The 16,628-nt window shown below is 58.2% G+C and overlaps 4 protein-coding genes across 4 annotated transcripts; 3 read left to right on the top strand and 1 right to left on the bottom strand.

Annotated features, from left to right (window-relative positions):
- The first annotated feature begins 2,160 nt into the window (after window positions 1-2,160).
- GGTG_11720 (short-chain dehydrogenase) lies at window positions 2,161-3,474 on the top strand. Its single transcript, XM_009229611.1, has 4 exons — window positions 2,161-2,472; window positions 2,539-2,700; window positions 2,769-3,139; window positions 3,190-3,474. Exons 1-4 carry the CDS (start codon window positions 2,287-2,289, stop codon window positions 3,224-3,226), a joined length of 756 nt encoding a protein of 251 aa, XP_009227875.1. The 5' UTR covers window positions 2,161-2,286; the 3' UTR covers window positions 3,227-3,474.
- Window positions 3,475-4,333: 859 nt separating this feature from the next.
- GGTG_11719 (negative cofactor 2 complex subunit beta) lies at window positions 4,334-5,882 on the top strand. Its single transcript, XM_009229610.1, has 4 exons — window positions 4,334-4,727; window positions 4,902-4,928; window positions 5,194-5,453; window positions 5,520-5,882. Exons 1-4 carry the CDS (start codon window positions 4,706-4,708, stop codon window positions 5,625-5,627), a joined length of 417 nt encoding a protein of 138 aa, XP_009227874.1. The 5' UTR covers window positions 4,334-4,705; the 3' UTR covers window positions 5,628-5,882.
- Window positions 5,883-6,443: 561 nt separating this feature from the next.
- GGTG_11718 (beige/BEACH domain-containing protein) lies at window positions 6,444-15,750 on the top strand. Its single transcript, XM_009229609.1, has 6 exons — window positions 6,444-9,898; window positions 9,980-10,463; window positions 10,534-14,043; window positions 14,119-14,279; window positions 14,417-15,349; window positions 15,430-15,750. Exons 1-6 carry the CDS (start codon window positions 6,839-6,841, stop codon window positions 15,460-15,462), a joined length of 8,181 nt encoding a protein of 2,726 aa, XP_009227873.1. The 5' UTR covers window positions 6,444-6,838; the 3' UTR covers window positions 15,463-15,750.
- Window positions 15,649-16,585, bottom strand: GGTG_11717 (hypothetical protein). The gene is made up of 2 exons (XM_009229608.1): window positions 16,119-16,585; window positions 15,649-15,993 (listed from the first exon to the last, which is right to left on the bottom strand). The coding sequence occupies exons 1-2, from the start codon at window positions 16,303-16,305 to the stop codon at window positions 15,935-15,937; spliced, it is 246 nt and encodes an 81-aa protein (XP_009227872.1). The 5' UTR covers window positions 16,306-16,585; the 3' UTR covers window positions 15,649-15,934.
- Between the last annotated feature and the right edge of the window lie 43 nt (window positions 16,586-16,628).

Genomic DNA, 16,628 nt, shown 5'->3' with positions numbered 1-16,628 from the left:
CGACGCGCCGGGTCCACAGGAGGGAGACTCAGTGCCCGCACCTCCCATCGTCTCCCGACAGCTTGGGAGCACCCGCATTATTTTGCCGTCCACCCAAGAAATTGGAGCCCCGACATTTCGCCTCGTGTGCCCCGTCATGTTGCAACTGACGGACCGTTATTTTACGAAGTGTTGACTAAGGTGGGCAACCTAGCCCTGGGTGAGGGGCCACTATGGTCCTAGGTCTCAACGTCCAACCAACAGCAGATCTGCGAGCGAGCACCTATTCATACGTTGACTATCGCGTTACCCGCGTGCTACCCAAGAGCAACGAGAGATAGTGCCCATATGCGCATGCGCCTATCTGCCCCGGCACCAACTTGCCCACGGCGGATCGAATGGAAATTTGCTGACATGCCGGCGGATACCGTTCACGAACAACAGACCACGTGCGGCACTTACGCGGTACGGCGCGGGAAAGGGGTTGGCGTATGAGTACCTATCTATGCTGACAAGCCATCAAGGGAAATACCCACCCCCCGTTCTCTCCATAATCATTTCCAAAAGCGAAGCAGTGCTTCCTAGTCCTTGACGGATCTGGTGCTGTGCTCTCTCGTTGCCGCAATACTGCGGGAATTATACCGCAGCTTATACCACCTAAAGCTTGGCTGCAAAAGAACGCATCAGCGTACGCTGGGTTAGAACCCGGAAAAAAGCAGCGTGCTTACGGTCGACTGGCCAAACAGATGCCGTGAATAGAACACTGCATCACTGAGCTGCGTTGCCTTTGTCGTTGCATGCAACCCTATCTGACGCTCCGATTTGAGGGAAGGGTTACAATGCCGGAGAACACAAAGCACAACCCACATGCTTGAGCGGACGTTTGGACACATCCGTCGTCAATACATTCCGTTTGTGGAAAGGAACCCGTGCGACACCATGCACCGTCCTGATCCTTCCGGGCCCGAACCGTGCCCTCCCGCATTCTCACCGGCGATGGAAGGATCGTAATGAAGGGTGGCCCGGCAGATGCATGTCATCCGACACAGTCAATCATAGCGCTTACCCGCGACGTGTTTTGTGATCGTCGACGGATAGGGGATTCACGAGGCAGAAACAGACGAGAAAGGGGCGCGAAACAGGGCCGGAGGGAAATCGTCACGTCATTGGATCGGTGGCAGGTTGCTAGCACTCGGAATGGCTTGAAATTCAACGTCACCATGGATGCCCTAAGCTTTCCCTGAACTAGGCTGGTGTGTTGATAGACTAGGGATCATGCCCAGCAGCAACATAGCCACTTGCCCTTGTCTCCCAGCCACGTCGCTGCTAGTATCCTCCCCCGTCGGCGGCGAGGGTGCCTCCCCCAGAATCTTCAATGCCACCATGGCTGTCCTACTGACGGTTTCAAGATCCGCCCGGCAGCCCGGAAACGACACGGCCCCGGGCGTCCAAGCCGCCATTTTGGTGCTAACACTGCCGTCGCAGCATCCAACCTACAGACAACAACAGCCTTGAGAGTGACGAGTAGCCCAGACAAGCCGCTTTTGGGCGGGCTGGAAGTAAACTGTGGACGCATGCGACGCCACCACTCAATCTCCCGCGCGATCCTCGAGGTCCGAGTGCGTGTCGAGTAGGACCGGGCGTGCCGCGAGGGCCTGCTAACCCGCCCTCGTCCTCGGGCGGCTTGCCCGTGTTCGGGGTAGCACGGGAGAAGAAGATGCCGGGTATGCAGAGCTACCTCTCGGCGCCCTCTATCCGCGGGCACGAGTTCCCGTGTCCTCGGAATTTAGCTGGCCGGGCGGAGCATCGGGGAATCGAGCATGTCTTCTGCCAGAGATCCCTCGCAATCGGAACTCCAACGCGAAACCATGCATTTGCTCAACCAGGCGGATGCGTCTCGGGGTGGGTGATGTGCTGTGGTGTCTACTTACTCCAGCACGCAAAAGTTAACAGCAGCACACAGGCGTCCATCGGCGTGCCTTGGCGGGATATCACGGTGGAATTGACCTGGACCGAAGACAAGCAAAAAGGTCGTATAGGCAGCGAGAGCATGCCTCTAAAATGGATGTAATTATCATACACAACGGTAGCAAATCGTCCTGCACTAGGCATCCTTGATATCGATGGATGTTGGATCTTGGTTATGTCAGAGTTGTCCACTCTACCCCACTTGGAGAAAATCACCGAGCGTCCGTCCACAACCACATTTTGGACATTGCCTGCACCTTCACACAAGCTATCTCAGTACCTCCAAGCTCTATTGGCTGCCGATATAGACCACGCGAACGCGTTGCACACAGCACATCCATGGCTGCAAAGGTCATCGTGGTAACCGGCGCCAGCCGAGGGCTCGGCCTGGCGATATCGACACAGCTCATCCGGTCCTCTCACAAGGTCGTCTTGGCCTCCCAGACAGAGAGCCCGCTGAAGGAGCTCAAGGACAAGCACCCTTCTCAAGTTGCGTATTTGGTAGCCGACTTGACTGGCTCGGGGGTATGCTTGAATGAGGCCAAGTGGTGAACTGTGTGTATTCGGGTCACTGATAGTAGTCTATTCTAGGTCGCATCTCAACTCGCAGACCTTGCCATCAAAACCTTCGGCAAGATCGATGGCTTGGTGATCAATCATGGCACACTCGCACCCTTGGCGCGTCTCGAGGATGCCAACCTCGACGAGTGGAAAAAGGCCTTCGACATCAATCTCTTTAGCGGTGTTGCTCTGGTATGGGTTGGAAATCCCAGAGAGATATGGGTTTGCATGCTGACTACGACCACCGGCATTCTGCTCAGATTAAAGCAGCGATTCTAGAGCTTCGCAAGAGTCACGGAAGGGTCATATTCGTGTCATCCGGAGCAGCCCTCAAGGGCTACACGGCATGGGGCGCATACGGTGGTAGCAAGGCAGCGATGAACTCATTGTGCCAGCATCTCGCCGTTGAAGAACCCGATGTGACATCGGTGGCCGTAGGGCCTGGCAGAGTCGACACTGACATGCAGAAGGTCATTCGCGACTCGGGCAAGGGGATCATGGCCGACAAGGACTACGCCGGCTTCAAGGAAGCCTTTGACGAAGGCCGCCTCAACACGCCCGAGGGGCCAGGCAAGGTCATTGCCACGCTGGCTGTGGAAGCCAAGTTGGATCTGAGCGGCAAATACGTAAAGTAAGTGCTTCGTCCTTGCTGACACAGACGTCGAGCTAACAGACTGGCAGCTGGAATTCTGAGGAGGTTGCGTCGTATCGGGGCTAGGCGTGATCAAGTCAAGATGTGAATCTGAGTACTGGTCAAATAGTCAGCCTGGATGTTCCAGCAAAGTTTGGTAGAATGAATCAAGGGTGACAAAGGGAAAGGCCTCAGGTGAAAGATGAAAAGTCGATATTTGATTCCACATATTTGCTTCAGTATTAGCATGGAATATTTTGTTTAATCATCGGCCATGCGTGTGTTGTTTGTGTTAGGACGAAGACATAGTCTTCCTCTAGGCAATTGAAAACGAGAAATATTCAAGCCATACCCTACCGTTGAAGCTGCTCAGCCTCGCTAGGAGATGGAGCGTTCATGGCCCTCAAGGGCATGTGACAAGGCCACGGCCAATCCCAAACGGCAGCCTGGGCGGCTGTCAGCTCGTGATGGCCATGGTACCGGCTTGGTATGTGGAATAAAGCCGCCGACCACGGTCGCTTAGTACTGATGGGTGCGCTCATGAAGAGTTTTCGCAATTGGAAATAGTACAATAGGTTTGAGCATCACGGCGGGGGCCGTGGTCGAAGGTTGGCAGTGCGATGGGAGGGGTGGTATTGAAGGGGGAGCCCTACTGGACTGAATTATCCTGGTTAGCTGTGCGTTCTCGCAAGAGATGGAGAGCAAGACAATGGTGGATGATGCTTGGGATCAGTGTGTCCGTTTGGAAAGACAAAGTCGTTCACCATGTGTAGGTAAGACTGGGGCGACATAAAAACTCATCATGAAGGGGAAGCGTGTAAACGAGAGGAGGGAGCGGGCTTACGAGCCGGAAGAGCCTGTCGCGCCTCGGTGTGCGCGGGCGGCGACGACATCTGCCTAGTGTCGCCATAGGGCACGTCCTCGAGGCACCCGAATGGACTAGAAGCGGCTGCGAGCAGGTCCAGAGAGGATGACTCGAGGCATCTTCTTCTTCGGGCCACCAAAAGAAGGCGAGTTGGATTGAAGAATAGAAAGGATGGAAGTTCGTGAAGAAAAAAAAGTTGACGAAAAAATACAGCAAAATGAATGGGCTGTGGTTCCTTTCGAGGTGGATCCGTTCCACATCCGATCTATCGATAAGAGCTTTGTCGGGCAGGGATGCCCCACCTTGACTTCATGCGCCGCGGCGGTGGTTTTTCATAAAGACGTGAGCCGCCGACGCGTTCAGCCCGAGGCTCCAAGGCGCCCGTCCAGGCTCCAGTCCAGAAAGCAGTGGATTCCATCATCAGACATTCCAAGAATTCCCGACTGCATCAAAGGTACCACCACAACAACGCACAGTCACGTCGGGTCTTGCTGTTGCCTGGTGTAATATTGTTTGCACATATTTCCCCGACAGGGCTGTTCTCTGTTCTTTATTCATTCTCCGCTCTTGTGTCAAGAATCACGGCCGCCCCTCCCGGCTGCCGACCAGCCAAATCGCCGCCCAGCATCCTGCATCTCTTTGACGGGCCCACGACACAGCATCGACATCTAGGATAGGTCGCACACGTTCAGTTACCCACCATGTCCGACAACGAGTTTACCGGTATGTGCTCTGCCGCCATTTCTTTGCTTTGCACAACCGCTTGCTCCATTTTCTACTATTTTTGGCGGGTGCCATCGCTTTTCAGGGGTGGCACCAGCCCCTGACAAGCGAACCTCCTATTACACACTCTCTACTTCTGCTCCCGTTCCAATTATGCTAACTCTCTCTACCTAGGTAACGACGATCTTTCGCTTCCGAAAGGTAAGCAACTATGCTGAGTGCATGCCGCTGGCGCTGTCACCACATTTCTTGATCTGGCCAGTTCCTGTTGCCGCTGAGGTCATGGGACAAAGCCCATGGCTCATCGTGATTGGGGGCCAATAAGGCGATCACTCAAAGTCGCAAGGGCTTGCTTGCTTGTCCCATGCATTACCCAATCCTCACGAACGACCATGGTTGCGTGGTAGCTGTTCCAGGTAACCTGGTCGCACAGCCCGCACGTTGGCTGACTGCCGCCCCCCTACAGCGACGGTTCAAAAGATCGTCAGCGAGATTTTGCCGCAGACTGATGGTATCACGTACTCCAAGGAGGCTCGAGACCTGCTCATAGAATGCTGTGTCGAGTTCATCACCCTTATCTCGTCCGAGGCGAACGAGATATCGGATAAGGAGGCTAAGAAGACCATCGCATGCGACCACATCACCAAGGCCCTTCAAGTACTGGGCTTTTCTGAGTATGTGCCTGCAGTTCTCGAGGCAGCTGCTGAACATAAGGAAACCCAGAAAGTATGTTCACGATGTACCCTGTGATTGTATTCTGCGACGCACGCGTGCTAACCTGGCATGTCACAGGGCCGAGAAAAGAAGGCGAACAAATTTGAGCAGAGTGGACTGAGCCTCGAGGAGTTGGAGCGAATTCAGCAGGAGGAGTTCGCCAAGGCGGCATCAAGACACCACTGATACGCCATCCGCTTCTGGCCCATTTCATTATGTTTCCTTTGCTACGTAATTCCACAGGTTCTCGTTATGATAGCGGATTTTGGGGCGCAGGAGGGGAAGGGTGACGGGATTGCATCTGTTTGGCGTTGGGCGGGTGGGGTTATTTGGCTGTCTCATGGGCGTGTAGCACTTCGTACATTGAACAAGCGTATGGTTTTCATCTGTGATTTCACAATACAGCTGGCTGCGTGTTTAGCTCGTGAGCGAGGGCGGGAGACTGATATAGCGTCAAGCCCGCTCCCCGTTTGGAATGTTTGGCTGAGTTGATGTTTTTGCAGGGCGTTTTGTGGTGAAGCAGAATGAATGAGGTTCGATGCATACCCTAGCATTGCGTTCCGGTTGACGACCGATACTTCATAACCGAGCCTAAAGTTCATATCGCTTGACAGCAGCTTGACGTGTGTCTGATACGGCCAAGTTGCGAACTGAGGCTGAGGACAGGGGCGGCCTAAGCTAGAGCTCCCGTCCAAACTGGGACAGTGCGCACGGGCGTTCATGTTGGCACAGCCAAGCGATTTAGTGCGTGCTTCGCCATTTGACGTCCGCTGTGACGTTGTGGTGGGCATGGTGGGATTCTCAGATGGAGCAGACACCACGAAAAAAAGGTCGGAAAACAGCAAAGGTCGTAGCCACTCCTGACGGGCAGAAAGCCCTTCGCCTACGGAGGTAATAATTACCTTTGCCCGACTTCTAACCTCGCCTTGGACGGCCAAATTTCCTGCCAGGCGGAGAATCGCAAGGCTGGCTGGGATGCGGTAGGGGTGCTGAGCTGCTGAGCTGATTGTCTTTAGCGAGCATCGGGACAACCCCAGCAGGCTGACAGTCAAAGCTGCTCCACTTGATTGCTGTTCGCCGAACATAGCTCCAGCCCACGCCTCCTTCCATGCTGTGCATAGGTTGTTGGATGCAGCCTGGACCCTCGATGGGTGCTGGGGAATTGCGAATCTGGTCCTCGATCTCGATGATATGACGAGGTGCGGGACTGTGAGCCACGCGTGAGAACAGCGAGAGAGTGAGCAACAAGGAGCACGGGTGGGCGAAGCCGACACGACGAGCGCTGCGAGCGAGGCAAGGACCAGAAACTGCGTCTGCCCGCCGCCTGCTATAACTCTGGCCTCGACCTCTCGACTCCCAACACCGCTACCTCGACACACCCACGAACCGCGGCTACAATGGCGACCCGACCCAGCCGATACCGGTCCTCGACATCCGCCTCGACACCCCCGGTTGTCTCCAAGGCCGCCGAGGTCCTCCAGACCCTGCTTGACCAGCTCGCGCAGGCCGCCTCCCCCTCGACTTCCGGCGGTAACGGCTACCCCGAGATACACAATGTCGTGCGGTACGCGCGCGAGATACACCAGCTCATCGCCGCCAACCGCCCTCCGTGCCCCGCGCAGGACAACTTCCGCCACCTGCGCGGCTTCCACCGCCTCATCGACGTCCTGAGGGCCTTTTCGGGCTTCTACGACCCCAGTGTCCGCACCCCCACCGAGCGGGCCTCCCTCTTCGAGCTCCTGCACGTGTTGCTAGCCGTGCTGTCCGCCGCATTCCGCGAGCATCACGGCAACCGCCGATACTTTCGCCACCGCGTCGAGGGCGGCGGCTGGGAGGCCCTTGAGCAGGTCCTGGCCAGCATCGGTCTTGGCGGGAGCGATGCCGATCTCTGGACAAACTGTCAGCTTTTCGGAAAGTTGCTATCCTTCTCCCTGGATGACCAGCGGTTCGACGATCTCAGCCGCTGGGTCGGCTCGGCGGTGGCGGCAAGAAAAGAGACTGCGACCACTCCGAGCAGCACCGCTGCGACCACACACGAAGAAGCAAAGGATGGAACGCAGACAGAGGATAACGGCGGAGAACCACCTCCTAGCCTCGAGACGATAAAACAGAAGCTGGAAGGAATAGTTGGGGTCAAGACTGTACTGCACAACCCGGAGATTATGCGTGCGGTCATCGACTTCTGGGAGTCGATACCGCGGGACAAGGGGCTTGAAACGAATCCCGCCTCGGTGCTGGTGCTCTCCACGATCTCGTCCGTCGTAAACACCTCCTTTTTCAACCTTTCGGCGCTGCACAGCACAGGAGTGCTGTCCAGATTACTCCGCATCTATTTTGACCCTCAGTCCAAGCTTAGCCAGGCCGAGAAGCAGATCGTGCTACCCCTCTGCCGGATGCTCATGTCTCTCGGCGTGAACAAGCTGGCGGATGCGCAGTTCCTTCTTGCCAGCCGAGATCCGGCTGCGTCCGAGTTCTGCCTCGAGATGACCGAGAAGCACAACGGTCCGAGCTTCGTCCAGTTCGACCTCTCGCTGCATGGCCACTCCTCTATCGAGCTGCCCAACCTCGGCCGCTCGTTCCCGCCGCAGTCTTCGCCGGGCTACACGTTCACTGCCTGGGTGCGGATCGACAGGTTCGATCCTAGCGCGCACACTACCATATTTGGAGTTTTCGATGCCACCCAGACCTGCTTCCTGCTCGCATACCTCGAGAGAGACACACACAACTTCATCCTACAGACGTCAGTCACGTCGCAGCGCCCGAGTGTGAGGTTCAAGGGCTTCACCTTCAAGACGGGCCAGTGGTATCACATCGGTCTCGTCCACAAGCGCCCCAAAACCATGATTGCAAGCAAGGCTTCGTTGTATGTGAATGGCGAGTTTGTCGAGCAGATACGGGCTGCCTACCCCGTACCGCCGCCCCTATCCAATGCCAGCACCGAGAGTTTCGCTTCATTTACATCCAACGCCAACAAGACTGTGCCTGTCCAGGCGTTCCTCGGCACGCCCCGAGATCTCTCGACCCAGCTCGGTCCTGGGCTGATCTTTTCCCGATGGTCGATGGCGTCGGCGCACCTTTTCGAAGACGTACTCAGCGACGACTTTCTCGCCGTGCACTACCGTCTGGGTGCGCGCTATCAAGGAAACTTTCAGGACTGCCTGGGCGGCTTCCAGACATACGAGGCGTCGGCCGCGTTGGGCCTTCGTAACGAGCTGTTTCATCCCGGCAAAGACGAGAACTCGGATATTTTGAGGGCGATCCGTGGACGTGCCAGCACAATTCTCCCCGAAGCCAAGATAGCCATGGGCACGATGCCGGCTGCCATGTTCCGCACCGACAGCTTGTTCCTCGACTCGCGCCTCTTCCGCTCACTCTCACGTGTGGCTGCTGGAAACCTGCTCTCCATGACAACTAAGAGCGGTACTGCCATCGCCGTTAATGTGGCTCTCCCCTGTGTCAACGACGCCCTCGTGCGCGCCCACGGAGTTTCTGTGCTTTCAGGCGACCCTGTGCTCGCCGTTCCCCGCAACTTCGACGACAGCCTCTGGCGGCTTGCAGGCTTTACACCTGTAGTTCTGAAGTTGGTCGAGCGCTCGACGACGCCCGAGGAGCTCCTCAGAGGCGTCGAGATGATGTTCCTCTGCATAAACAAAAGCTGGCGCAATAGCGACGCCATGGAGCGGGAGAACGGGTACTCTATACTGGCCATGCTGCTGCGCGCCAAGCTGGGCTATGGCGTGTCGTCCCCAGCAGGGGGCAGCGGCTCTGGCAGCGACAACGGCGCCTGGCGTCTCAAGCTGACGGCCGAGGAGCGAGACCGGACGAGCTTCCAGCTCCTCAGTCTGGTACTGGCCTTTGTCGGCTACAAGCACACAGACCCCATCGAATCGTTCATCATCAACCCCCTGGCCTACCGGATCCTCCTGATAGACTTCGACACCTGGAGGAAGTCGGCTCCCATCACGCAAGAGCTTTACTACAAGCAGTTCGTCACGTTCGCCGTCATGAGCAAGTACCACCAGTTCAACAGTCGCGGGCTGTCAAGAATGCGCATCATCAAGAGGCTCCTCGACGCCATGAAAGCAGAGACTGTGCCCGAAGATACGATGCCACACTTCATCAAGGCATTCGAGAGCCTCGTCAAGTGCAACTGCACCCTCGAGGTCCACCGGGCGCTCGCCCGTTTCATCACGTACGCTTTCCACACCACAGCAAGTTCTCTGCCGAGGACCCCCAAGGCACCGGCGAATCTGAGCCGCTCAAGCACGCCTGGTATAACAACACTGGCACGTCGGCCGACGGTCGAGATTAACGGGTCCGGGAGCGCAACCAGCGCGCCGCGAACGCTCGGCCGGAGACAGCTGGGAGTCAAGATCCTCGAGGTCTACACGCGACTTCTCTGCGAGCGTGGCAACATGGCGGACATCAGGAGATTTGCACGCGCGGTTACTAACAAGGTAAGCAAGCAATGCTACTCACTGAGGGTGGTCATCCGCTGCAGACCCAGATTCGACTAATACGTGCTTGTGCGTGCGTAGTGGCTGCTGTGTCTCCTGGCCGAGGAAGATGCCGAAATCGTAGTGTACGCCTGCAAGATATTGGCACGGCTGCTGGTCACGCACGGCTCATCGTACACGTCCAAATTCTCCGCAACAAACAAGACTGGAGGGTTCTGGGTCATGGCCTATCGGTTGAAGCACTGGTGGGAGCTGTCGACTCTATGGCCCATCTGTTTCTGCATCCTCTTCGGCAAGGACGTCGCGGACGTGGACTTCAGCCGACCATTCGACCACAACACTTTGCTCGACATCTTCACTGGCCGAGTAATCTATCCGGACGCCTTACCGATAGTGACCTCGATGTTTCAGCATGGCCTGAGAGATGTCATGAGGCACCAGGACGACCCGGAGTCCCCGGCGGGCATGGGAGGGTTCGTTAAGAGCGTTCCCACCGTCGTCGATACCGCCGAGTCCAAGCCGGGGCCTCGGTCCATGGCATTGGCAGACGAACTGATTTCTCGACGTGAGTTGACTCTGAGCAGCAAACCCATATCGGGCGTAACATTGACGATTGCCTTGCACCCCCTTTACAGAAACGCCCCGGCCCGACAAGGAGAGGGTAGATAACCACGCAGTGGTCCTGCACACCGTGATTCGCTTCCTGTCCAGCCTGCACACGCGATCGCCAGACTTTAGAGAGTTCTGTCTCTCGTCAGAGTACGTCCGGTACCTGCTGTCGGCTCTTTATCCCATCATCGTTAGTGCCGACCCCGTCAGCCCAGAGACGGAGCTCAACTCAAAAGACTCGGCCCTCACGTTCGAGGGCGGGGATGTTATAATACGGCCGGTGCCTGGCTCAGGTAACTCAGCGCCGATCGTGAGGACCTCAACCACCACGCTGCCAGACCGACCAGGTGCGGCTCCGGTACAGGGGTCAAAGGGAACCCCTCTCCGCAAGGCCTCCTCGTTCATCCTACTCACGGCGCAGAAGTCGCCTCAATTTCCAAGCCAGGCTCTCTTCGCGCAGGTCATGTCACCGAAGAAAATTGTGGCGACGCAAAAGGTCAGCAACGCCGTGCTCGACGGGCTCCTGGACCTCGTGACGGCCGTGTTCGGCGAGCAGGTGCTTGTGCGCAAGGAGTTCCCGGGCTTTGGCCTGTCTATCAAGGTGCCGCCTGGGTTCCAAGAGCATCAGGCGTACTTTGAGTCGTACGTCCTGCGCAGCACCATCTCGCACCTTGAGCACGCTATCCAGAAGGACCTGAAGGTGTTATGCGAACCCAAGGCGCTCACAAACGTAGGCCGCTTCACGTCGCACATGACCGAGGCCATTTTTGAGGGCTGGTTCATGAATGGTATCGAGCCAATGCTCGACTTTACCGGCATGCTACTCGAGTATCTCCAGCGCCCCGATATCTCGACACTGAAGAGCGTGCGGCTCTGCAACCAGGCCGTGGCAACGGTGCGACACTCGTTCCTCAAGCTCGCCCTGCTGCGTCTCAGCGAGATTGATGATCCTCAGCTGTCGGACTCGGAAGCCTCATCAGCCCTGCAGCGAATATTCTACTGGCAGACCGTCCTTCTGGCTTCGGTCTCGGCCGACGACGACTACATGAAGCTCGTCTGGTACCAGCTGTACTCGAGGCTCCTCGATTCCAGGGAACAGATCCGGCTCATGGCGGCGAGTGTGTGGCGCATTATGCTGGTGCAGAAGCCCGAAGAGTCCCAAACCATCCTACGGCAGTGCGCGGGCCCAGACCAGCGCCAGCTTACCCAGAACTTCAGCAAGCTCACCGAGGTGGACGACGGCAACTTTGTCAAGTGGGTGGACGAGCACAGGCCGTCGTTGGATACTCTCTTCTTCGGCGGCATGGCGCGGCCGTGGGAGGACTTTGTGGCGGTGGAAAACCAACGCACGACGGAGACGGCGCGCTCGCGGCTCAGTAGACGCAGGGAAAAGCTGCGCCAGTGGCACGCCGAGGGGCTGGAACGTGATAACGTGCTGGTGCGGCACGAGATGGCAAACGGCGGCTGGGCCAAGAGCATCTACGTGGACGAGTACTTCCGTCACCAGCGGCTGCTCCAGGACCAGCAGGACGACCTGGCCTTCCTGTCGTCAGCCTTTGCTAAGATGGACCGCGATCTGCGGCGACCGGGTGCTACATTTGCCGAGCAAGCCACGGTCAAGTGGAAGCTGGACCGGACCGAGGGGCGCAACCGTATGCGGCTGAGGCTGCTACCGGACTACGCGCTGCGGCAGGAGGGAGGATATCAGACAAAGCAGCGTAGGAACACAGACGCTGCCGCCGCGCCTTCGACTGTGCCGCAGAACAACACCGACAACAACAGCAACAACAATACAGGCCAGCCGCTGCTTGCGGTTCCGACTGTCGCGATCGGATCCTCAAAGCCGATCACATCGCCTATTTCTCCCTCCAAGGACCCTGCGCAAGGGGCTGGCCGAGGCAAGGATTTTGACTTCTCCACCGAGCCGGATTCTGTCGGCGGGGACACGGACAGCACAAAGGGGGTTGGGCCCGAGGATGACTTTGAGCTTGTCGAGAATCCGGACGACCCGGAGGCCGAGGACAGCTTCGAGGACAAGAACCGCAAGGTGATGAGGCGGCTGGAGCATGGCGACCAGGTGCAGAGCGTGTACAACATCTCGCGTATCATCGGACTGGAGGCGTGTGAGGGCATCCTGTTGATCGGAAAGGAGGCGTTGTACCTGATGGACAACGTCTTCCAACGGTCCGACGGCGAGATCATTAATGTGTGGCAGGCGCCGCCCGAGGAGCGCGACCTGTTCTCGCAGATCATCACGCAAGACAAGGGCGCGGCGGACAGGCGGGCTGTCAGCAAGCGTAGCGAGCAGGAGTCTCGGAGCTGGCGGTGGCTGGATGTCATCAGCATCTCGAAGCGGCGCTTCCTCTTCCGGGACGTGGCGGTCGAGATGTTCTTCCGCGACGGACGCAGCTACCTGCTCACGGCCATCAACCCGGCCATGCGCGACGAGATCCACGGCAAGCTGGTGCAGAAGACGCAGCATAGTGCGGGGCCCGGGTCGTCGCTGGCCAGCCCCGAGGATGCGTGGCGGCTCGAGGCGCTCAAGGTGTTTGAGGAGGCGCCGCAGACATTCGGATCCAAGTTCGGCAGCATCTTCAACTCGTCGCCCTGGAACCCCATCATGCGGCGGTGGCAAAAGGGCGAGATCTCGAACTTCCACTACCTGATGCTCGTCAACACCATGGCCGGGCGCACCTTCAACGACCTGACCCAATACCCCGTCTTCCCCTGGGTGCTGGCCGACTACAGCAGCGACGAGCTCGACCTCAACGACCCGGCCACCTTCCGGGACCTGTCGAAGCCCATGGGCGCGCAGACGCTCAATCGGCAGGCCGACTTCCGCGAGCGCTACAACGGCCTGGCCGAGCTCGACGTGCCGCCCTTCCACTACGGCACACACTATTCGTCGGCCATGGTGGTGGCATCGTACCTGATCCGTCTGCCGCCGTTTGTGGACTCGTACCTGCTGCTCCAGGGCGGCCACTTTGACCACCCGGACCGGCTCTTCTACTCTGTCGCGGGCGCGTGGAAGTCGGCGTCGCAGGACAACGGCTCCGACGTGCGCGAGCTGATCCCCGAGTTCTTCTGCCTGCCCGAGTTCCTGAGCAACATCAACAGCTACGACTTTGGCACGCGGCAGGACGGCAGCAAGGTCGACGGCGTCGTCCTCCCGCCCTGGGCCAAGGGGGACCCCAAGGTCTTCATCGCGCGCCACCGCGAGGCGCTTGAGAGCCCGTACGTGACGCAGAACCTGCACCACTGGATCGACCTCGTGTTCGGCTACAAGCAGCGCGGGGAGGCGGCCGTCGAGAACCTGAACGTGTTTCACCACATGTCGTACCACGGCGCCGTCGACCTCGACAACGTCACGGACCCGCAGGAGCGCAAGGTCATCACGAGCATCATCCACAACTTTGGGCAGACGCCGCACCAGGTCTTCCCCAAGCCGCACCCGCCGCGCGAGAGCGTGCACTGTCATATCAAGAGGCTCGACACGTCCATCTACGCCTTGACCAGGTTGCCGTATCCGCTGCTAGGTATGTATTTGTGTGTACATGTTATGTCCTTCTGCCGATTTCCACTGACCCGAGACCCCCACTCTCGCGCTACAGAGAGCCACGAGAAAGTAGCGTCCCTCATCTACGCGCCCAAGCTAGACCGCCTCTTGTGCGCGTCGCCGTTCCGCGTCAACCTCCCGCCGCACTACGACAAGTTCCTCGAATGGGGATACGCGGATAACAGCGTGCGGTTCTACTTCAGCGATAATAGGAAGGTAAGTCATATTAGATACACCCAGTGTCCTGAACTCTGCTGCGATTACTCCCTTCAGAAAAAATAACCGGGAAACAAACTGTAAACGGCAAAAAAACAAAGAACTACAAGAAGCATGCTAAGGACAAGAACTCGAAGCTGGCCGGGGTGTTCGAGAATACGCACATGGGGCAGATTTCGTGCGTGGCCTTTGCCGACTCCAAGACACTCATCTCGGCGGGCGAGGACGGCGTTGTGACGGCCCATACGGTGCAGACGGGCGGGCCAGGGAAGCCGATCGACATACAACCACGGTCGTCGCTCTTTGGCCACAAAACGGCCGTCACCACGGTGGCTGTATCCAAAGCACTCAGCGTGCTCGTTACGGTCAGCCAGGACGGCGAGGCACTGCTCTGGGACCTTAATCGGCTCGAGTTCGTGAGGCGGCTGCAGGGCCCCAACAGCGGCGGGAGCGGCGGCGCCTGGCCGATCGAGTGCGCCCGGGTCAACGACGTCACGGGCGACATCATGCTGTGCTCGGGCACCAACGTGGTGCTCTTCTCGGTCAACGGCGACCTCATCCTCCACCAGAACGTGTGCGGCCCCGCGGCGGCGCACGGCGGCGACGGTGGCTTCCTGACGGTCGACCACCACCGCGGCGGCGGCGGGAGCAGCAGCCGGAGCAGCAGCGTCGGCAGTCGGGGCAACGGCGTCGCCGGCGGTGGGGGCCACGCGACGCCGACGGACGACTACGTCTACTCGTGCGCCTTTTATGAGGGCAGCGGCGGCGGCGAGTGGCTCGAGAGCCAGCTCATCTTCACGGGCCACCGGCGCGGGCGGGTCAACGTCTGGCGCAAGGTCGTTTCTGCGGCCGCCACTGGAGCGGGCAACATGGCTGCTGGCAGGGGCGGCGGCGGCAGGCGGTCGACCGGGGCAGGGCCCGGCGGCGGCGGCGTGTGGGAGCTCGAGTTCCTGCGGCGGCTTGACCACGTGGACCCCAAGTCGGAGACGGGGGCCAACGTGGATGCGGCCATGACGTGCATCACGCCCATGCCACAGGTGGTGTACACCGGGGACGAGGATGGGAGGGTGGTAAGTTGCCTTGCGCTTCCCTGTTGCCGACGGGCTGCTTTGGAAATTTGGAAGATCGAATGACTAACACTCTGCTACAGTACGAATGGAATTTGATCCAACGTGAACGATAGGGGCCGGTTGTGGTGGGATGGAAGTCAGGACTATTGACTAAAAGGGGGTGGTAGGTTGAGCAGGAGAAGCTTGTTTTTTCTTTCTTTCTTCGTTGTCTACCACACAAGTTTTCATCCTTATAGAGAGCACACCAAAGGAGCGCTGGAGGGGGCTGCCTATTTCTGATATATCGACCATCATTGTATAGGAGTTTGTTGACAAGTGAGAGAGCTGAGTCTGAAAAAAACGGGGGCAAAACACACGGCCATAGCGAACTGAGGAAAAAGGAACATGTTTGCAGAAAAGAACTTGATTTCCATTGCTCCAAGATGCAGTTAAAAAGGGGGATGCCGCCCTCATATGTACAGTCTAGGCCACCATACGGCAATGCGCCGATGGTGTTGGCCCTGTCCCTGGCCTCCATGCCATGAGACTGTTGAATGTTTTTTTTGTGTTATTTTTTATATTTTAAATTCGGTCCCTCCATCATCGTCACGCATCTTCGGTCTCATCCCCATAGCCCGTAAGCTTCTTCCTCGGGCCGGTGGGTACTGTGCAAAGAGGCAAAGTGCGTCAGTAAAGGAGAGTAAAGAGAGCCTGCATGCTGCTGCTGCTGCTACTACTGCTGCTACCAAGTTCTATCCACAACATCAGACTGGACGGATCCGGCTCTTACTCGGGTACGTCATGGGGATGACGGGGGCGTCCTCGTCGCCGACGAGCCTGCGGATGGGCGGCACGACGGCCAGGATAACGGGGCCGGCGCCGCCGGCGACGACGGACCAGAAGTAGGCGGGCCTCTCGCGGGCGGCCCAGCGGATGTAGCGGGCAGGGCCGGCCCAGAACCGGGGGGTGGCCGACATTGTTTGGTGGGAGGAGAGGAGTAGGAGGAGGGGGGGTTGGTCTGTCGGGGTGAGGAAGGTCAGGGCCCTGGATCGGGGACGGACGGACGGTTAGGCGTCTGCTGGATATGGCGACTTTGCCTGCAGGTGAAGGTGTCGATGGTGGTGCGGGATGTCCCGGCTCGTTCGGGGGCGTTGACGTCCGTTTCGCGTGGATTTCCAAAGCCGTTCGTCAGGCTGGCTGGTCGAGATGGCCTGGTTCGTCATCAATTGAGGCGGCGTGATTGGAGAGAGCTTCGACGCTGCGTTACGGCCCCACATGGATGGTGGAGTAGACGGCTCAC

This window comes from Gaeumannomyces tritici (assembly GCF_000145635.1).
Source record: "Gaeumannomyces tritici R3-111a-1 unplaced genomic scaffold supercont2.7, whole genome shotgun sequence".
Lineage (NCBI taxonomy): Eukaryota > Fungi > Ascomycota > Sordariomycetes > Magnaporthales > Magnaporthaceae > Gaeumannomyces > Gaeumannomyces tritici.
The sequence above is the reverse complement of the archived record's forward strand: the minus strand, read 5'-3'. Positions and strand labels throughout refer to the sequence as shown.

Coding starts and splice junctions, on each gene's coding strand:
- GGTG_11718 (XM_009229609.1), top strand. CDS start 6,839: ATGGCGACCCGACCCAGCCGATACCGGTCCTCGACATCCGCCTCGACA. Junction 9,899..9,979: donor CACGCGCGGTTACTAACAAG/GTAAGCAAGCAA, acceptor GTGCGTGCGTAG/TGGCTGCTGTGTCTCCTGGC. Junction 14,280..14,416: donor ACTTCAGCGATAATAGGAAG/GTAAGTCATATT, acceptor AAGAACTCGAAG/CTGGCCGGGGTGTTCGAGAA.
- GGTG_11720 (XM_009229611.1), top strand. CDS start 2,287: ATGGCTGCAAAGGTCATCGTGGTAACCGGCGCCAGCCGAGGGCTCGGC. Junction 2,473..2,538: donor CCGACTTGACTGGCTCGGGG/GTATGCTTGAAT, acceptor AGTCTATTCTAG/GTCGCATCTCAACTCGCAGA. Junction 2,701..2,768: donor TCTTTAGCGGTGTTGCTCTG/GTATGGGTTGGA, acceptor CATTCTGCTCAG/ATTAAAGCAGCGATTCTAGA.
- GGTG_11719 (XM_009229610.1), top strand. CDS start 4,706: ATGTCCGACAACGAGTTTACCG. Junction 4,929..5,193: donor CGATCTTTCGCTTCCGAAAG/GTAAGCAACTAT, acceptor GCCCCCCTACAG/CGACGGTTCAAAAGATCGTC. Junction 5,454..5,519: donor AACATAAGGAAACCCAGAAA/GTATGTTCACGA, acceptor GGCATGTCACAG/GGCCGAGAAAAGAAGGCGAA.
- GGTG_11717 (XM_009229608.1), bottom strand. CDS start 16,305: ATGTCGGCCACCCCCCGGTTCTGGGCCGGCCCTGCCCGCTACATCCGC. Junction 15,994..16,118: donor CATCCCCATGACGTACCCGA/GTAAGAGCCGGA, acceptor CTCTTTGCACAG/TACCCACCGGCCCGAGGAAG.